Source organism: Salvia splendens, chromosome 10, assembly GCF_004379255.2.
Source record: "Salvia splendens isolate huo1 chromosome 10, SspV2, whole genome shotgun sequence".
In the NCBI taxonomy this organism is placed as follows: domain Eukaryota; kingdom Viridiplantae; phylum Streptophyta; class Magnoliopsida; order Lamiales; family Lamiaceae; genus Salvia; species Salvia splendens.
The window spans coordinates 24,424,648-24,438,380 of NC_056041.1; the positions used below are offsets into that span (position 1 = coordinate 24,424,648).

At 47.0% G+C, this 13,733-nt stretch overlaps 1 protein-coding gene across 1 annotated transcript; it reads right to left on the minus strand.

Annotated features, from left to right (window-relative positions):
• Positions 1 to 1,399: 1,399 nt before the first annotated feature.
• LOC121751490 (1-aminocyclopropane-1-carboxylate oxidase 1-like) lies at positions 1,400 to 13,112 on the minus strand. The gene is made up of 3 exons (XM_042146238.1): positions 13,020 to 13,112; positions 4,704 to 4,722; positions 1,400 to 2,181 (listed from the first exon to the last, which is right to left on the minus strand). Exons 1-3 carry the CDS (start codon positions 13,110 to 13,112, stop codon positions 1,400 to 1,402), a joined length of 894 nt encoding a protein of 297 aa, XP_042002172.1.
• Between the last annotated feature and the right edge of the window lie 621 nt (positions 13,113 to 13,733).

A 13,733-nucleotide genomic window follows, 5' to 3' on the forward strand; every position in this document is an offset into this window, starting at 1 on the left:
GTGAACTACGCAAATGGTCTCTGAACTATGCGTTTTGCACGGAAATTGTATCTAAACTTTAAAAATATCGTGGGTACTTAAACTACAGTATTAAGAATTTCATAGTAGTATTTTTTATTTCAATTTTTTTTACTTTCTAAAAGTGTTAGAGAAAGAGAGAGAAAGAAGATCCGACATAAACTGATTGAAAAAGTGAAGTGAATCATTTCAGGTACTCAAACTGTAAAGAAAATATAATATTTAGTAAGAGAGAGATAAAAAAATATCAAATTCAATACCTAGAAATGAAAGTCCATAAATGCCCTTCATGCTTTGAGGGGCATTTTTGGTGCAAAATTGTGATAAATAGTGAAAAGGTATCAAAAATGCGATTACACCTTAGTTTATGGACATTCAGAGACTACCCACGATATTTTTAAAGTTTAGATACCATTTACGTGCAAAACGTATAGTTCAGGGACCATTGACATAGTTTACACTTTTTTTTAAAAATAAGTTGACCCCTTACTGCGGAACTAATGAAATAATAATAATTAAAGTGTAATGGATGATTAATAGATATTGCGAATTGTTAATTTTGGTGTGGATGTACATAATTTTTGCCATGCAAAATAATGTCAAACTCAGACTAAGTTATTCTTAAATTTGATCAATTTTTCAATATAATACTGGAATTGAAACAATATACCAGAATAACTACTATCTTTTCCCATAGGAAATAACAAAAGCTTCAAAATTTGAAAGTAATTAATGCGTTGTGTAATTCTTTTGACTTTTAATAGCACATCTGTGCTAATACATTGTATACTCTAATCCCCCTCCCTTTTCTTATCATTAATACATGTGCCCAAAATACGACACTTGAGAGGGATTACATAACAATATCAAGCAAATTGTTGTTTCCGTTTGTAAAATATTAAAAAGGGATTTGTAAAATAAAACTCCATAGATATACGATTTGTAAAAAAGGGTTCATTCTCATCTGAATTTTGACTATGAGTGAAAATTGTGATTTGATCTATGAACCTAAGTTTGTAACTTGTGAACGAATTTTAGTGAATTAGAGCTCCGATCCATTATCAATGAGTAAATATCAAAATAAGAGGGATTAGAGATCCATTATGTCTCCTAAACTTAAGCTGTAAAACACTCTTAATGATGTCACAACTCACAATCATAATTCAATCAAGCACTAAACTTTTTGCTTCCTTAAGTTTTGGTTTGTTCCCTCCCTTTTGACTTGGTACATAGAAGTTGGAAACAGTTGACTGAAAAATTCTTAAATAGAAATGAAGTTTGAGAATTGAAGCATAGCTAAACCCCAGACTTTATGCATACTCAAAGATGCATTTCTTTAATGAAGGTAAATATGAAGGAGAGCAACAAAAACATAGAAAGCCTAGTTGTGAGTGGCCATGGCTTTAAGGGACTGAAACCGGATGGCTTTGTCCCCAAATTTGGTCTTAGTGTAGAGGCTGAGATAATCCTTAAACCTAATTTCCTTGGGGACCAAGAGGTCGGCGGCCGGAGAAATCACAGCGTCCCCAGCCGGGTTGTAGAATGTAGCGATGGAGAGGTGGTTCCCCTCCCTCATTGCCATCACTCTGTGCACCGCGCTCTTGTACACCCCGTTGCTCAAGATCTCCACCTGGTCCCCTATGTTGACAAATATCATGTTGTTCTTGGAAGGCAGGATTTTGACCCATTCCCCGCCTTTCAAGAACTCCAGCCCTGGGACCTGGTCGTCCTGGAGGAGGAGTATGATCCCTCCAGCGTCCGTGTGCTCCCTGAGGCCCCTCATGAGGTCGGGTCGCGGGCACTCTGGGTACATTGCCACTTTGGTCCCGACCGAGGGGGCCCTGCACCCAGAGAAAGCCTCCATCATGTGGGACCTCCTGATCCCAAGATTCTGGCACATGTGCTCTGACAGCTTCTCAGCCAGCTGAATCAGCTGGCTGATGTAGTCCTCCATCGACCGCCTGAGGCGGTCAGGGAGGACAGTGGTAGTGCTGTCAGGGTGGTGCCAGACGAAGAAGCTGCTCTCCCAGTCGCGGTCGGGGATGTGCTCGTTTTTGCTGGAGGAGAGGCTCTTGGCGGTCTCTGAGGCCAGGAAGGCCGGCCTCATGGCCTGCTTGTAGTGGGCCTTGGTCAGCGCCTTCACCTCCTCCATCACCTCCGTGTCTGATGGATCCGCGAATTTCTGATGTTAGTAAATGCTGGTAGAGAATAAAGACTACGACACAAAGAATTTACGTGGTTCGATTTACTGAAGTAAATCTACGTCCACGGGAAGAAGGGAGGGCAAGATTGTATTGCTTGATCTGGGATTACAGCTTACAACACAGACTTGCTATACGATTTTTTATCTCTAGAGAGCTTAACCTTTTTCTATCTGATCTAAGTTCTATTTATACCTTGAACTAGGATCGTGGTTTGCAGCCCCACTAACAAGATCGTGGGTGAGCAATAACTGCTCAATAACTGCTTCGTACCACTAAATAGATCGTGGGTATAGTGGAGGTCGTGGAGGCCTTTCATGAGTCCACTAACTCCTAGTTCGGTCGAATGCTGAGACCGAACTGCTGGACTTTACCGATCAGCTCTTGCCGATCTGAGAGGAGAGCTTGACTGGTCGGCTTTTACCGAGCTGTAGGCTGAGTCCGAACTCTTTGGTCGTGCCGAACTCTTTGGTGCCGAACAGATACTCTTTCTTGGGCTCTGGGCTGATGGGCCGTCACTGTTATTGGGCTTGCCATTAGGGTTTAGTTCGTACCCCATCACTACCCCCCCCGAAAAGCGAAGTGAATCACTTCGGCGAGGTGAGTCACTTCGGCATTCTGGATAACGGTAAGGGGGAGGCTGACGTCAGGGGACGTGCCTTGCGCGTGCCTGCATTAAATGCGACAGTAAAATCCGGCCGTTGAATCCTGAAAAGGTGGGATTCGAAACAGCGCAACGATTTCGAAATCTTTCCCGAATCTGATAAATATGCTCTTTCTTCCTCATTTGAACACTTTTGCTGTTGCGTCTTCTATACTCTCTCTTTCTCGAGAAATTTTCTTCCGCTTTCAAGAGCTTCCTCAGACTTTCTTCACCTTCAAAAAGTAAGAAAAATGTCTTCTTCTTCCTCTTCGGAGTCGGGTAGCGGTAGGAGAGGCGGTAAGGGGTCTTCTGGCCGGAAAGAGTCCGGGGAGAAGACCGTAGAGTATTTCCATAGTATTTTGAGTAAGGATACTGTGATATCCCTACCCGAAAAATACTTTTTTCCTGGGGGGAAGGCGGTGGTACCTGACGGTGATCATAGGGCTGACTCCCCGCCGGAGGGTTACGCCACCGTGTACGAGGCCTGCTTAGAATGCGGGCTTCGTTTCCCCCTCCCTTCTGCCTTTATAGATTTACTAGATTTTTTTCAGCTTCCTTTAGGCCAGGTGACTCCGAACTCTTGGAGGCACTTGTCGGCCTTCGCTGCCGAACTCCGTAGGTTAGGAAGGGATTTGTCTTTGAAGGCGATCCTTAAATTCTTTCAATTTAAGAGGAAGGGGTCTTGGTTTTACTTGATCCCTGTACAGCCCTTTAGGGCCCTTTGTAAAACGAAGTGGCCGAAGTGGCAAAACCGCTTCTTCTACTATGATAGGACCGCGGCTCCTAGTTTTCCCTGGAGAGGGCCGAAGTCCGTTATCCGTCATCCTCGGCCTGAACCGTTGGACGAGCTCGATGGCAAGCTCAACAAGATTCCCATAGTTAGGAAACAATACACGGAGTCTGAGCTCGTCAAGGGCGACGTCGTGTTCGACATCTCGTCTTCGGACGAAGAGGCCGAGGGTGAGGATTTCTCTTTATCTTTATGCTCTACTGCTTTAACGAAGAAAACTAACCTGGCTTTCTTGCTTTTTGGCAGTGTACATGTTGAATAAGGCTATCCGAAAGTCCTCCGAGCTTGTGGAGCCGGAGAGGCAGAGAGCCCCTCGCTCGGCGTCTGAAGCCGAGAAGAATCCGAAGAGGCAAAAAACCTCTTCTTCGGATCCGAAAGAGCCGGAGCAGTGTTCGGCTAAAGGGAAGGGGAAATTTCATGAGTCCCCAAGAGTGCCGGGGAAAGACCTGGTCATCTCCGAGGTGGTTGCAGACATCCCGGAACACGTCCCTGAGCCTTTTCAATGGCCGACGAATTTTGTGGAGGTAAGCTTTCTGACTTGGCTTCTTTTCCACATTTTTTGATGGCCATTGTGTTGAGTTTTTTCCTTGTTCATCTTCAGAGAGCCAAGCTCGTCTCCGTGGAGCTCTCCAAAGCATCCCACGACTACGAGGAGATGCAGAAGAAGTTGCATCTTGCTCGTAGTCTGGCCGAACAGGCTGAGGCCAAATTTGAGAGGGCCCGAGCTGCTAGGATCTCGGCTCAGGATGAAGCCCGGTCAGCCAAAAACCAGCTCATCATCCTGCAAGAGCAGACGAAGCACCGGGAGGCTCAGAAGGAGGCTGCCGCCGTGGCTGCCCAGGGGGAGGCTCTCCGTGTTTACACGGAGAAACTCTTTTTGAGCAGCCAGTTCTCGGCCTTTGTCGGTAGTCTGGTAAGGCTAATTACCGATAAGGGCGAGCAGGGGGCCGACGTCGTGCTGCCTCTGTACAGCCGAGAGATAGCAGCTCGGCTTCAGAATCTGCCGCTCCTTGAGGAGCTCGCTTCATCCTCGGTCCTGCTTTCTGCAGACCGAGTCCGGAGTTGTCGAGCTGATCGGGACGAGAACCTGGAGGCTATCTTTGCCTCCGTGGGACCCGTTTCACCCGCTTCGACTTACAACGGAGAGGGTGAGGCCGAGCCGCTGGAGCGGGAGGCCGAAGTCGAGCGGGCCGGGCATCCGGAGAAGGAAGCCGATCAGGAGGCGGAGGCGAGGCCGGCAGGATGCGAGGCCGAGGCTGAGGTAGCTCAGGAGAAAGAAGCTGAACCAGGCCGAGGAGCCGGAGACGAAGCTGGCGGAGTATGATTTCGTCTCCCTTCTCTTAGTCTAGTTTCTTCCTTGTAAAATGGCCTTGAAGCCCTCCTAGTGTAAAAAGATTTTCCTTGTGAATGAAAAATTCTCTACACTTGTCTTCGTATAGCTTTTCGTACTCGCCTTTATTCCTGTTGTATTTTACTATCTGCTCGGTACAGCTGCCGAACTAATATAGCTGCTTTGTACTCAAGGAGATGGAGATACTTCACTGGAAACGGCTGTACTCTTCGGCTTTAGACGAAGCTGAGAAAAGAGCTATAGCCGATCAGACGAAGAATGACGAGCTTTTGGCTCGTTTAGTGAAGCTGGAGGCCGATAATAAGGACTTAGAGTCCGATAAGAAGGATCTGGAGGCCGAGCTGAATACGACCATTGCTGAGAGGACTGCGTACGAGGATTACATCCGTGTGCGCGGGGGAGTGACCATATCAGATGTTCAGAGTCGAGTTGACGAACTGTGGGAGGAATATCATGTACTCCGGAGGAACAATGCGCTGGAGAGCTCGGCTTGCCAACAAGTTGTGAAATCATTACGGCGCTGGGCTTCTCGGTACGACATCATTCTTTCCCGGCGTCCCTCAATCGAGAGATTCCTTAGGCATTTCCCGCCAACAGATGCTCGCACTCCAGATCAAGCCTCTGGTTCCCTTGTTCAAAATCCTACTCCAAGTCAACAACGAACTCCGGAACAGCCGGAAACGTCAAGACGAGAACGGGCTCAGGAGCAACCGGAATCGTCAAGACAGGGACGGACTGAAATTCGCCGAGGAGTTGTGACTATGAGCGAGCAAGATCAGCAGATGCTTATTGCAGAGACTCTTCATCGCCGAGGGGTTAGAGCTTCTGGGGCTCGCGGAAGAGGTGTTGGGTCGAGGATAGCATCTCGTCGACCTGCTTATTCTTCATCTGCTCGGAACAACCGAACTCGGCTTCCAGAGGATTTTGCAGATAGGTGGCTTAACTTTAGCAACCGAGGACAGTAGAATAGTCCTTTGTAATGGCGTAATGCCTTCTCGTAGGGGAGCTGAATTGTCTGCCGAACGAGATTTAATAAATGAAATTTTTTCCTTTCGCTTTTATCACTGCTTACTTACAGCTCTGCGAAACAATTTCATCGTGCTCGTCATCGGTCTTATGAAGTGAGCTTCTTTGATCGGACTCGTATTTGGACTTTGAAGTAAGCTTCTTTGACCGGACTCGTCTTTGATCTTATGAAATAAACTTCTTTGACCGGACTTGGTTTGTGTTCTAATTTGGCGATTTTTGTCGCCGGGATCGAACTTTCCCTTGTCCTAATTCGGCGAGTTTTATCGCGTGGATCGGACTTTCCCAGTTAACCGAAGTGGTCTTATGCAGTAAACCTCTTTGACTAGACATGGTCGTCCTCGGTCTTATGAGGTAAACTTCTTTGACCGAACTTGGTCGTCCTAATTCGGCAAGGTTCATCGCGTGGATCGGACTTTCCCTTATTGCAGTTCGTTTCAGACGAAGTGCTTGTTAAGCTGAATTGTGGTCTTGTATCCTCCTTGGAAGCTTGGACTCACAGTCGTTGGCTTGTTGCAGTTCGTTTCAGACGGACTGCTTGTTAAGCTGAATTGTGGTCTTGTATCCTCCTTAGAAGCTTGGACTCACAATAGTCTTTAATAATCGATCTAAAAAGGGGATCAGTCTTTAAAGAACGATATACCTTGGTACCATTTGTAAGAGACGACAAGCACATAGAGACAAAACACATAGAGAAAAAATGAAAAAGATGAAGGAAAAAAACTTTAAATTTTTTTTTAAAAAACGACAAGTAAAAGGTACAAGTAAGAAACAAACAAATAAAAACATATACCCCTATGACCGAACTAGACACGAGACGGACTGACCGGACTTTTGTCTCTTACAAGTGGAACTTCTTGAGGTTGGAGACGTGCCATGTTCGGGGTACTTGTTCTCCTGACATGTGAGTCAATTTATAAGACCCTTTGCCGAGGACTTCTGACACCCGATATGGACCCTCCCATGTGGGTTCGAGTTTGCCCAGCTTTTCTGCTCGGCTTACTTCGTTGTTTCTCAAGACGAGATTTCCCACTTGAAATTGAAGCTTTTTCACCCTTTGGTTATAATACCGGGCTACTTGCTCCTTATACTTGGCTGCTTTTATGCACGCCAATTCTCTTCTTTCTTCGGCGAGATCTAGTTCTGCTCTCAGTCCGTCGTCATTCATTTCTGAGGAGAAATTTAGAGTTCGGGGACTGGGTACGCCGATCTCCACCGGAATTACGGCTTCAGTGCCGTACACCAGACTATACGGAGTTTCACCGTTGGAGGTTTTGGGTGTAGTTCGGTAGGACCATAGGACTTGAGGGAGATTTTCTACCCATTGTCCTTTGGCTTGTTCTAACCGAGCTTTTAACCCTTTCACCAGAATCCGGTTCGTTACTTCCGTTTGTCCGTTTGCTTGGGGATGGGAGACCGAAGTGAACCGCTGTTGAATGTTCAGCTCTTGGCACCAATTCTTGAACGTCTTGTCGGTGAACTGAGTCCCATTATCCGAGATGAGGATGTGGGGTATGCCAAATCGGCACACTATGTTCTTCCAGACGAAGTCCAATGCCTTTGAGCTCGTTATCGTAGCTAATGGTTCAGCCTCCACCCACTTCGTGAAGTAGTCCACGGCAACGATAAGGAATTTCATTTGCCGAGGAGCTTGAGGAAGTGGTCCCACTATGTCTATGCCCCATTGCATGAAAGGCCAAGGGCTTTGCATAGTGTATAGATCGGTCTGCGGCATCCTTGGGACATTTGCATGAATTTGGCACTTCGTACACTTCTTGACGAGCTGCACTGCCTCTTGTACCATGGTTGGCCAATAATATCCCCACCTCAGAACTTTTTTAGCTAAAGCTCTGGCTCTGATGTGGCTACCGCACGATCCTTCATGAACTTCTCTGAGGATGTAGTCCGTCTCTTCTGGTCCTACGCACCGCAATAACGGCTGGAGGTAAGACTTTCTAAAGAGGACTCCTTCATGAAGTTCGTACCGAAGTGCTCGGCACGTGATCTTCCGAGCTTCACTCTTATCCTCGGGCAATTGTCCTTGATCCAGATACTGCAAGATCGGCGTCATCCAGTTCGGCGAGCTGGATACTGAATGTACCTCGGCTTCATCAATGCTTCGATGCATTAATTCTTCCGCCTTTGAGCTCGGATCTGAGGCCAACTTACTTAAGGTATCTGCTCGGCTATTTTCCGCTCTGGGAATGCGGATTATCCGAAAATAGGAGAAACTTCGGCTGATGCTTTGCGCTTTGTCCAAATACTTCTTCATTCTCTCGTCACGGGCTTCACTTGTACCCAACATGTGATTTACTATGACTTGTGAATCACAATGGACTTTGAGAGATTTGACGAGCAGACTTTGCGCTAACTGGAGTCCGGCCAGGAGGGCTTCGTACTCGGCTTCATTATTAGTAGTGGGGAATAGGAACCGAAGTGAGTAGGCTACCTCGTGTCCGTCGGGAGCGACAAGTAAAATACCAGCTCCACTTCCCATCTTGTTCGAAGCTCCATCTACGAACCCGCTCCAGCAGTCCGGCGGCTCTACTTCGGATTCCAAGGGCTGTGCTAGTTCGGCACTGGCAGAATTCTTCTGTTCGGCAATAACAGGAATTGCTTGATCGAACTTCGCTTCTGCAAGAAAATCTGCCAAGGCTTGTCCCTTGATGGCTTTCCGAGGTAGATATTCAATTGTGTGCTCTCCCAACTCTATAGCCCACTTGGCGATTCTGCCTGATGCTTCTGGTTTGGTCAACACTTGCCGAAGTGGCAGATCAGTTAAGACGCATACCTTGTGAGCATAGAAGTATGGCCGCAGTCTCCTTGCTGCATTTACTAATGCCAGAGCAATCTTTTCCAGAGGTTGATACCTGGTTTCTGGACCTCTTAATGCTCGGCTTGTAAAGTAGATGGGAAGCTGCTTTAGGCCTTCTTCTCGTACAAGCACCGCGCTGATGGTTTGATCCGATGCCGCTAAGTATAAGAATATTACTTCGGCTTCGGTTGGAGCAGAGAGAATAGGAAGCTCGGCTAGATAACTTTTGAGCTCGTCAAAGGCCTTTTTCTGCTCGGCTCCCCACTCGAACTTTGGTGCCTTTTTCAACACCGTGAAGAACGGCAGTTGCTTTTCGGCTGCTTGAGAAAGGAATCGATTCAGTGCGGCTAGACATCCGGTTAGCCTTTGCACGTCATGTATGGACTTCGGCATCGCCATGTTTTGAACAACTTGAACTTTTGAGGGGTTTGCCTTGAGTCCGTCCTTTGAAACCCAACAACCCAGAAACTTTCCCGAATCTACCAAAAAGGTACACTTTTGGGGATTAAGTTTGAGGTTGGCTTTCTTGAGCACGTTGAGAGTGGACTTGAGGTTGTGCTCGTACTCCGAAGTGCTTTTGCTTTTGACGACTATATCGTCAACATACACTTCGACCTCCTTTCCAATCAGGTGCCGAAAAAGCTTGTCTACCATCCTTTGATAAGTGGCTCCGGCATTCTTTAAACCGAATGGCATCTTTTTATAAGCGAAAATGCCGAAATCAGTAATGAAGGCCGTTTTTGAAGCGTCAATCTCATCCATTAAAACTTGATGGTATCCTTTGTACAGATCAAGAAAACAAAAAATTTCAAAGCCTATCAAAGCTTCTACTTTTTTATCTATGTTCGGAAGGGGATAGCAATCTTTGGGACAGTGCTTATTTAGATCGGTGAAATCTATGCACATCCGCCATCCTCCTTCCTTTTTCTTGATCATGACAGGATTGGCCACCCACGAAGGATACTTCACTTCGAATAACACATCCGCCTTCAATAATTGACGGACTTCGTCATGGATGACTTGACTTCGTTCTGCCGCAAAGAGTCTTTGCTTCTGTTTTATCGGCCGGACTGAAGGATCAATATTTAACCGATGAGTGATTACCTCGGGGGGCACTCCGGTCATGTCCAACGGAGACCATGCAAAGACGTCTTTATACTCCTTGAGGAGCTGGATGGTTTTTTTCCCGAAGTAGGGGCGTTCCCGCGAAGCCGATCTTAACCGTTCTGGATGGATCGTCTTCGTACAGCTGAACTGTCATCGAGTTCGGCTCCGGTATGACTTCGGTCATCGCCTCTGACTCCGGCTGCTGTGATTGCTATGCTTGGTGGTGCCGATCTGACTGCTCGGCACTTCTAAGCGCAATTTGCAGACATTCCTTTGCTCTCTTTTGGTCACCTCGGATGACCGCTATCCCTCCTTTAGTAGGGATCTTGATGGTGAGGTGATAAGTGGAGCAAACGGCCCGAACTGTGTTGAGCCAGTCTCTTCCCAGGATGATGTTGTACGGGGACCGAGCTTTCACCACGAAAAACTCAATCATCGTACTGGAGCTAGTATGCGCTTTCCCCACCGTGATCGGAAGGCTGATAATACCTTCAGGGCGGGTGTCCTCCTGGGCGAAGCTCTTCAGGGGAAGCGGAGCCGGACTGAGCCGAGCTGGGTCCACTTCTAGTTTGTCAAAGCACTCTTTAAAAAGAATGCTAACCGACGCTCCTGTATCCACAAACACCCTGTGGATCAGTTTGTTTGCCACTCCGGCTTGGATGACAATGGCGTCTTGGTGAGGAGAGATGGCCGGGACGGGATCAGCATCCGAGAACGTAATCACTTCGTCCTGCTTCAGCCTTTTATGCGTTGGCTCCTCTCGATTGGAGCCTCTGCGCTCTGACTTTAGGGACGACTTGGTCTTCCCGGCAGGGAGAGCGTCAATAGTCTGGATTACTCCATCATATTGCGGCTCGTCGTCGTCTTCGGGATCCGGCTGCCTTTTCGGATCCTGAGGAGCGCAGTTCGCACCACTCTGCTTCTTATTCTTCTTTGGCTGCTTGCTTTGGTATTTTTTCAATGTCCCTGCCTTCACAAGAACATCGATACCTGCAGCCAAGTTTCTGCACTCCTCAGTATCGTGACCGTGGTCTTGATGGTAGGAGCAGTAGCTATCCTGTGGTCGGCGCGCGGCTGATTTCGTCATCCGCTTTGGCTTTTCGAATAGGTCAGAGTGCAGTTCGAAAATTTCCGCTCTCGGCTTGTTCAGCGGTACGAACTGAGCGGGCGGCTTCTCGGGATTGAGACGGGGTCCCAATCTGTCTTGCACCGGAGCCCTTTGAATTCTTTCAAATGGAGTCCGGCGAGGATGCCCCTGATCGCTATGATCGGGCTTCCTTCTGTCTCCTCGGGTCGATGAGCTGTCTAACGACCGTTTGCGACGGTCTGCCTCATCGGCCCGGGAGTACTGGTCCGCAATGTCCCACATTTCCTGAGCTGTCTGCGGACCGCACTCAACGAGCTTCCTGTAGAGAGCTCCGGGCAGGATTCCATTTTGGAATGCCGAGATGACAAGCAGATCGTTGAGATCGTCTACTTGCAGGCATTCCTTGTGGAATCTTGTCATAAAGTCGCTGATTTTTTCGTCGCGACCTTGACGAATGGAAAGCAGCTGAGCCGAAGTGATTCGGGCTTCCGCTTTCTGAAAGAACCTCCTGTGGAAGGCATCCATTAGATCTCGGTAAGATCTGATGCTGCCCTGGGGGAGGCTATCGAACCACCTTCTCGCGTTCCCGATGAGCAGCTCGGGAAACAGCTTGCACATGTGGACCTCGTTGAGACCCTGGTTCGCCATGTTATATTGATAGCGCCCCAAGAAATCGTGAGGGTCCACGAGCCCGTCGTAAGTCATCGACGGAGTTCGGTAGTTCTGTGGTAGGGGAGTTCGGGTGATGTCGTCCGAGAACGGAGTCTTCAGTGCTCCGTACACGGCGAATCCGATATCTCGTCGGTATGGAGGAGATTGAGTTCTCCTGTGATTCCGGTACCGAGGAGGAACTGGAACATGTTGGGGACGGGGATTCTTTCTCCTGGGAGATGCGACACTACTGCGGTAGTGACTTTCTTGTGCGGAGGGAGAAGGAGAATCCGTCGTTTTCGTCTCCGGCTGCTTTTGGCTTTTTTGCAGGAAGGTTAAGAATTCCTCCTGCTTCGCCGCCAAAAACTGCTTGACAGCCTCATTCAAATCGGGCTGCTGGGAAGACTCAGTGGGACGATTTTTGGAGCGGCTTGTTCCTTCGCCATGAGAACTGGTGGTGGATTTATCCCTAGGCTGTTTTCCAGACCTATGGGATGGATTGGCTTCCTCCTGGTTCTCACGGGCAGGAATACGGGTACTCTGCGATCTGGTATGCATTTTTTGGGTGGAAAAAATGGATCAAAAATTCGCTTTATCACAAATTTTGTTCTCTGTTTCCCACAGACGGCGCCAGTGATGGATCCGCGAATTTCTGATGTTAGTAAATGCTGGTAGAGAATAAAGACTACGACACAAAGAATTTACGTGGTTCGATTTACTGAAGTAAATCTACGTCCACGGGAAGAAGGGAGGGCAAGATTGTATTGCTTGATCTGGGATTACAGCTTACAACACAGACTTGCTATACGATTTTTTATCTCTAGAGAGCTTAACCTTTTTCTATCTGATCTAAGTTCTATTTATACCTTGAACTAGGATCGTGGTTTGCAGCCCCACTAACAAGATCGTGGGTGAGCAATAACTGCTCAATAACTGCTTCGTACCACTAAATAGATCGTGGGTATAGTGGAGGTCGTGGAGGCCTTTCATGAGTCCACTAACTCCTAGTTCGGTCGAATGCTGAGACCGAACTGCTGGACTTTACCGATCAGCTCTTGCCGATCTGAGAGGAGAGCTTGACTGGTCGGCTTTTACCGAGCTGTAGGCTGAGTCCGAACTCTTTGGTCGTGCCGAACTCTTTGGTGCCGAACAGATACTCTTTCTTGGGCTCTGGGCTGATGGGCCGTCACTGTTATTGGGCTTGCCATTAGGGTTTAGTTCGTACCCCATCCCACGCTGTGATTCTCGATCTGCAACACAACCAAACAAACCTCAATACAATACAAAGTGCTCATGTATAAGAAGTTGGTTAATTTGTCACTTTGGTTACCATGAAGAAGCCCCATTTTTTGCAGGCCTCGTGGAGGAGCGCCATGGTTTCGCCTGTCTCGAGCTTGCTGAAGTCGATCACAGGTATCTCCATCTTCATCTCCATCTCTCACAAATATTCACTTCTTTTTTTGCTCTCTATGTTGTGTGTGTGTGTGAACGGGTGATGATTATTTGCTAACTTGGTTGGATATATATATAGGCGTGGAGTGGATACATGTGATGTGGGAGAGAGGGAAAGTAGAATTAGTGTTTACATGATATTCTGAACTATTTTCATTTTAGTCCATCCATTAAAAGTATTACTCGTCTGCCATTAGGAGTCCTTGTTAACCATTTTAGTCCATCCGTTATTAGGAGTTTCAATTAACTTTTATCATAAATGTTAGATTGACTCAACTTTCCACTAACTAATTCTTCTCATATTTTATTATAAAACTAATATATAAAAACAGATACAACATTCCACTCTCTTAAAAAAGTTTTTCCCCTGTAATGAGATCAGACTTATTCTCGTTCTTTCTGTCTTACATTGCCAATTATACATTAAAACGTGTATATTTTTAAAGGATTGTAAAAATGAAAACAGTTGATTGCAGTTACTGTTAAGAAAATCGAAAAGTCAGATCGTTAGATAAAAGGAAGCATGTGATATCTCCTTTTATTTAATTCGTCAACGTCCCTGCACTCTATTGAATGGTATTGCCCTTTTCTT

Bases quoted from the DNA above. Each gene is read 5' to 3' on its own strand.
- LOC121751490 (XM_042146238.1), bottom strand. From the start codon at position 13,112: ATGGAGATACCTGTGATCGACTTCAGCAAGCTCGAGACAGGCGAAACC.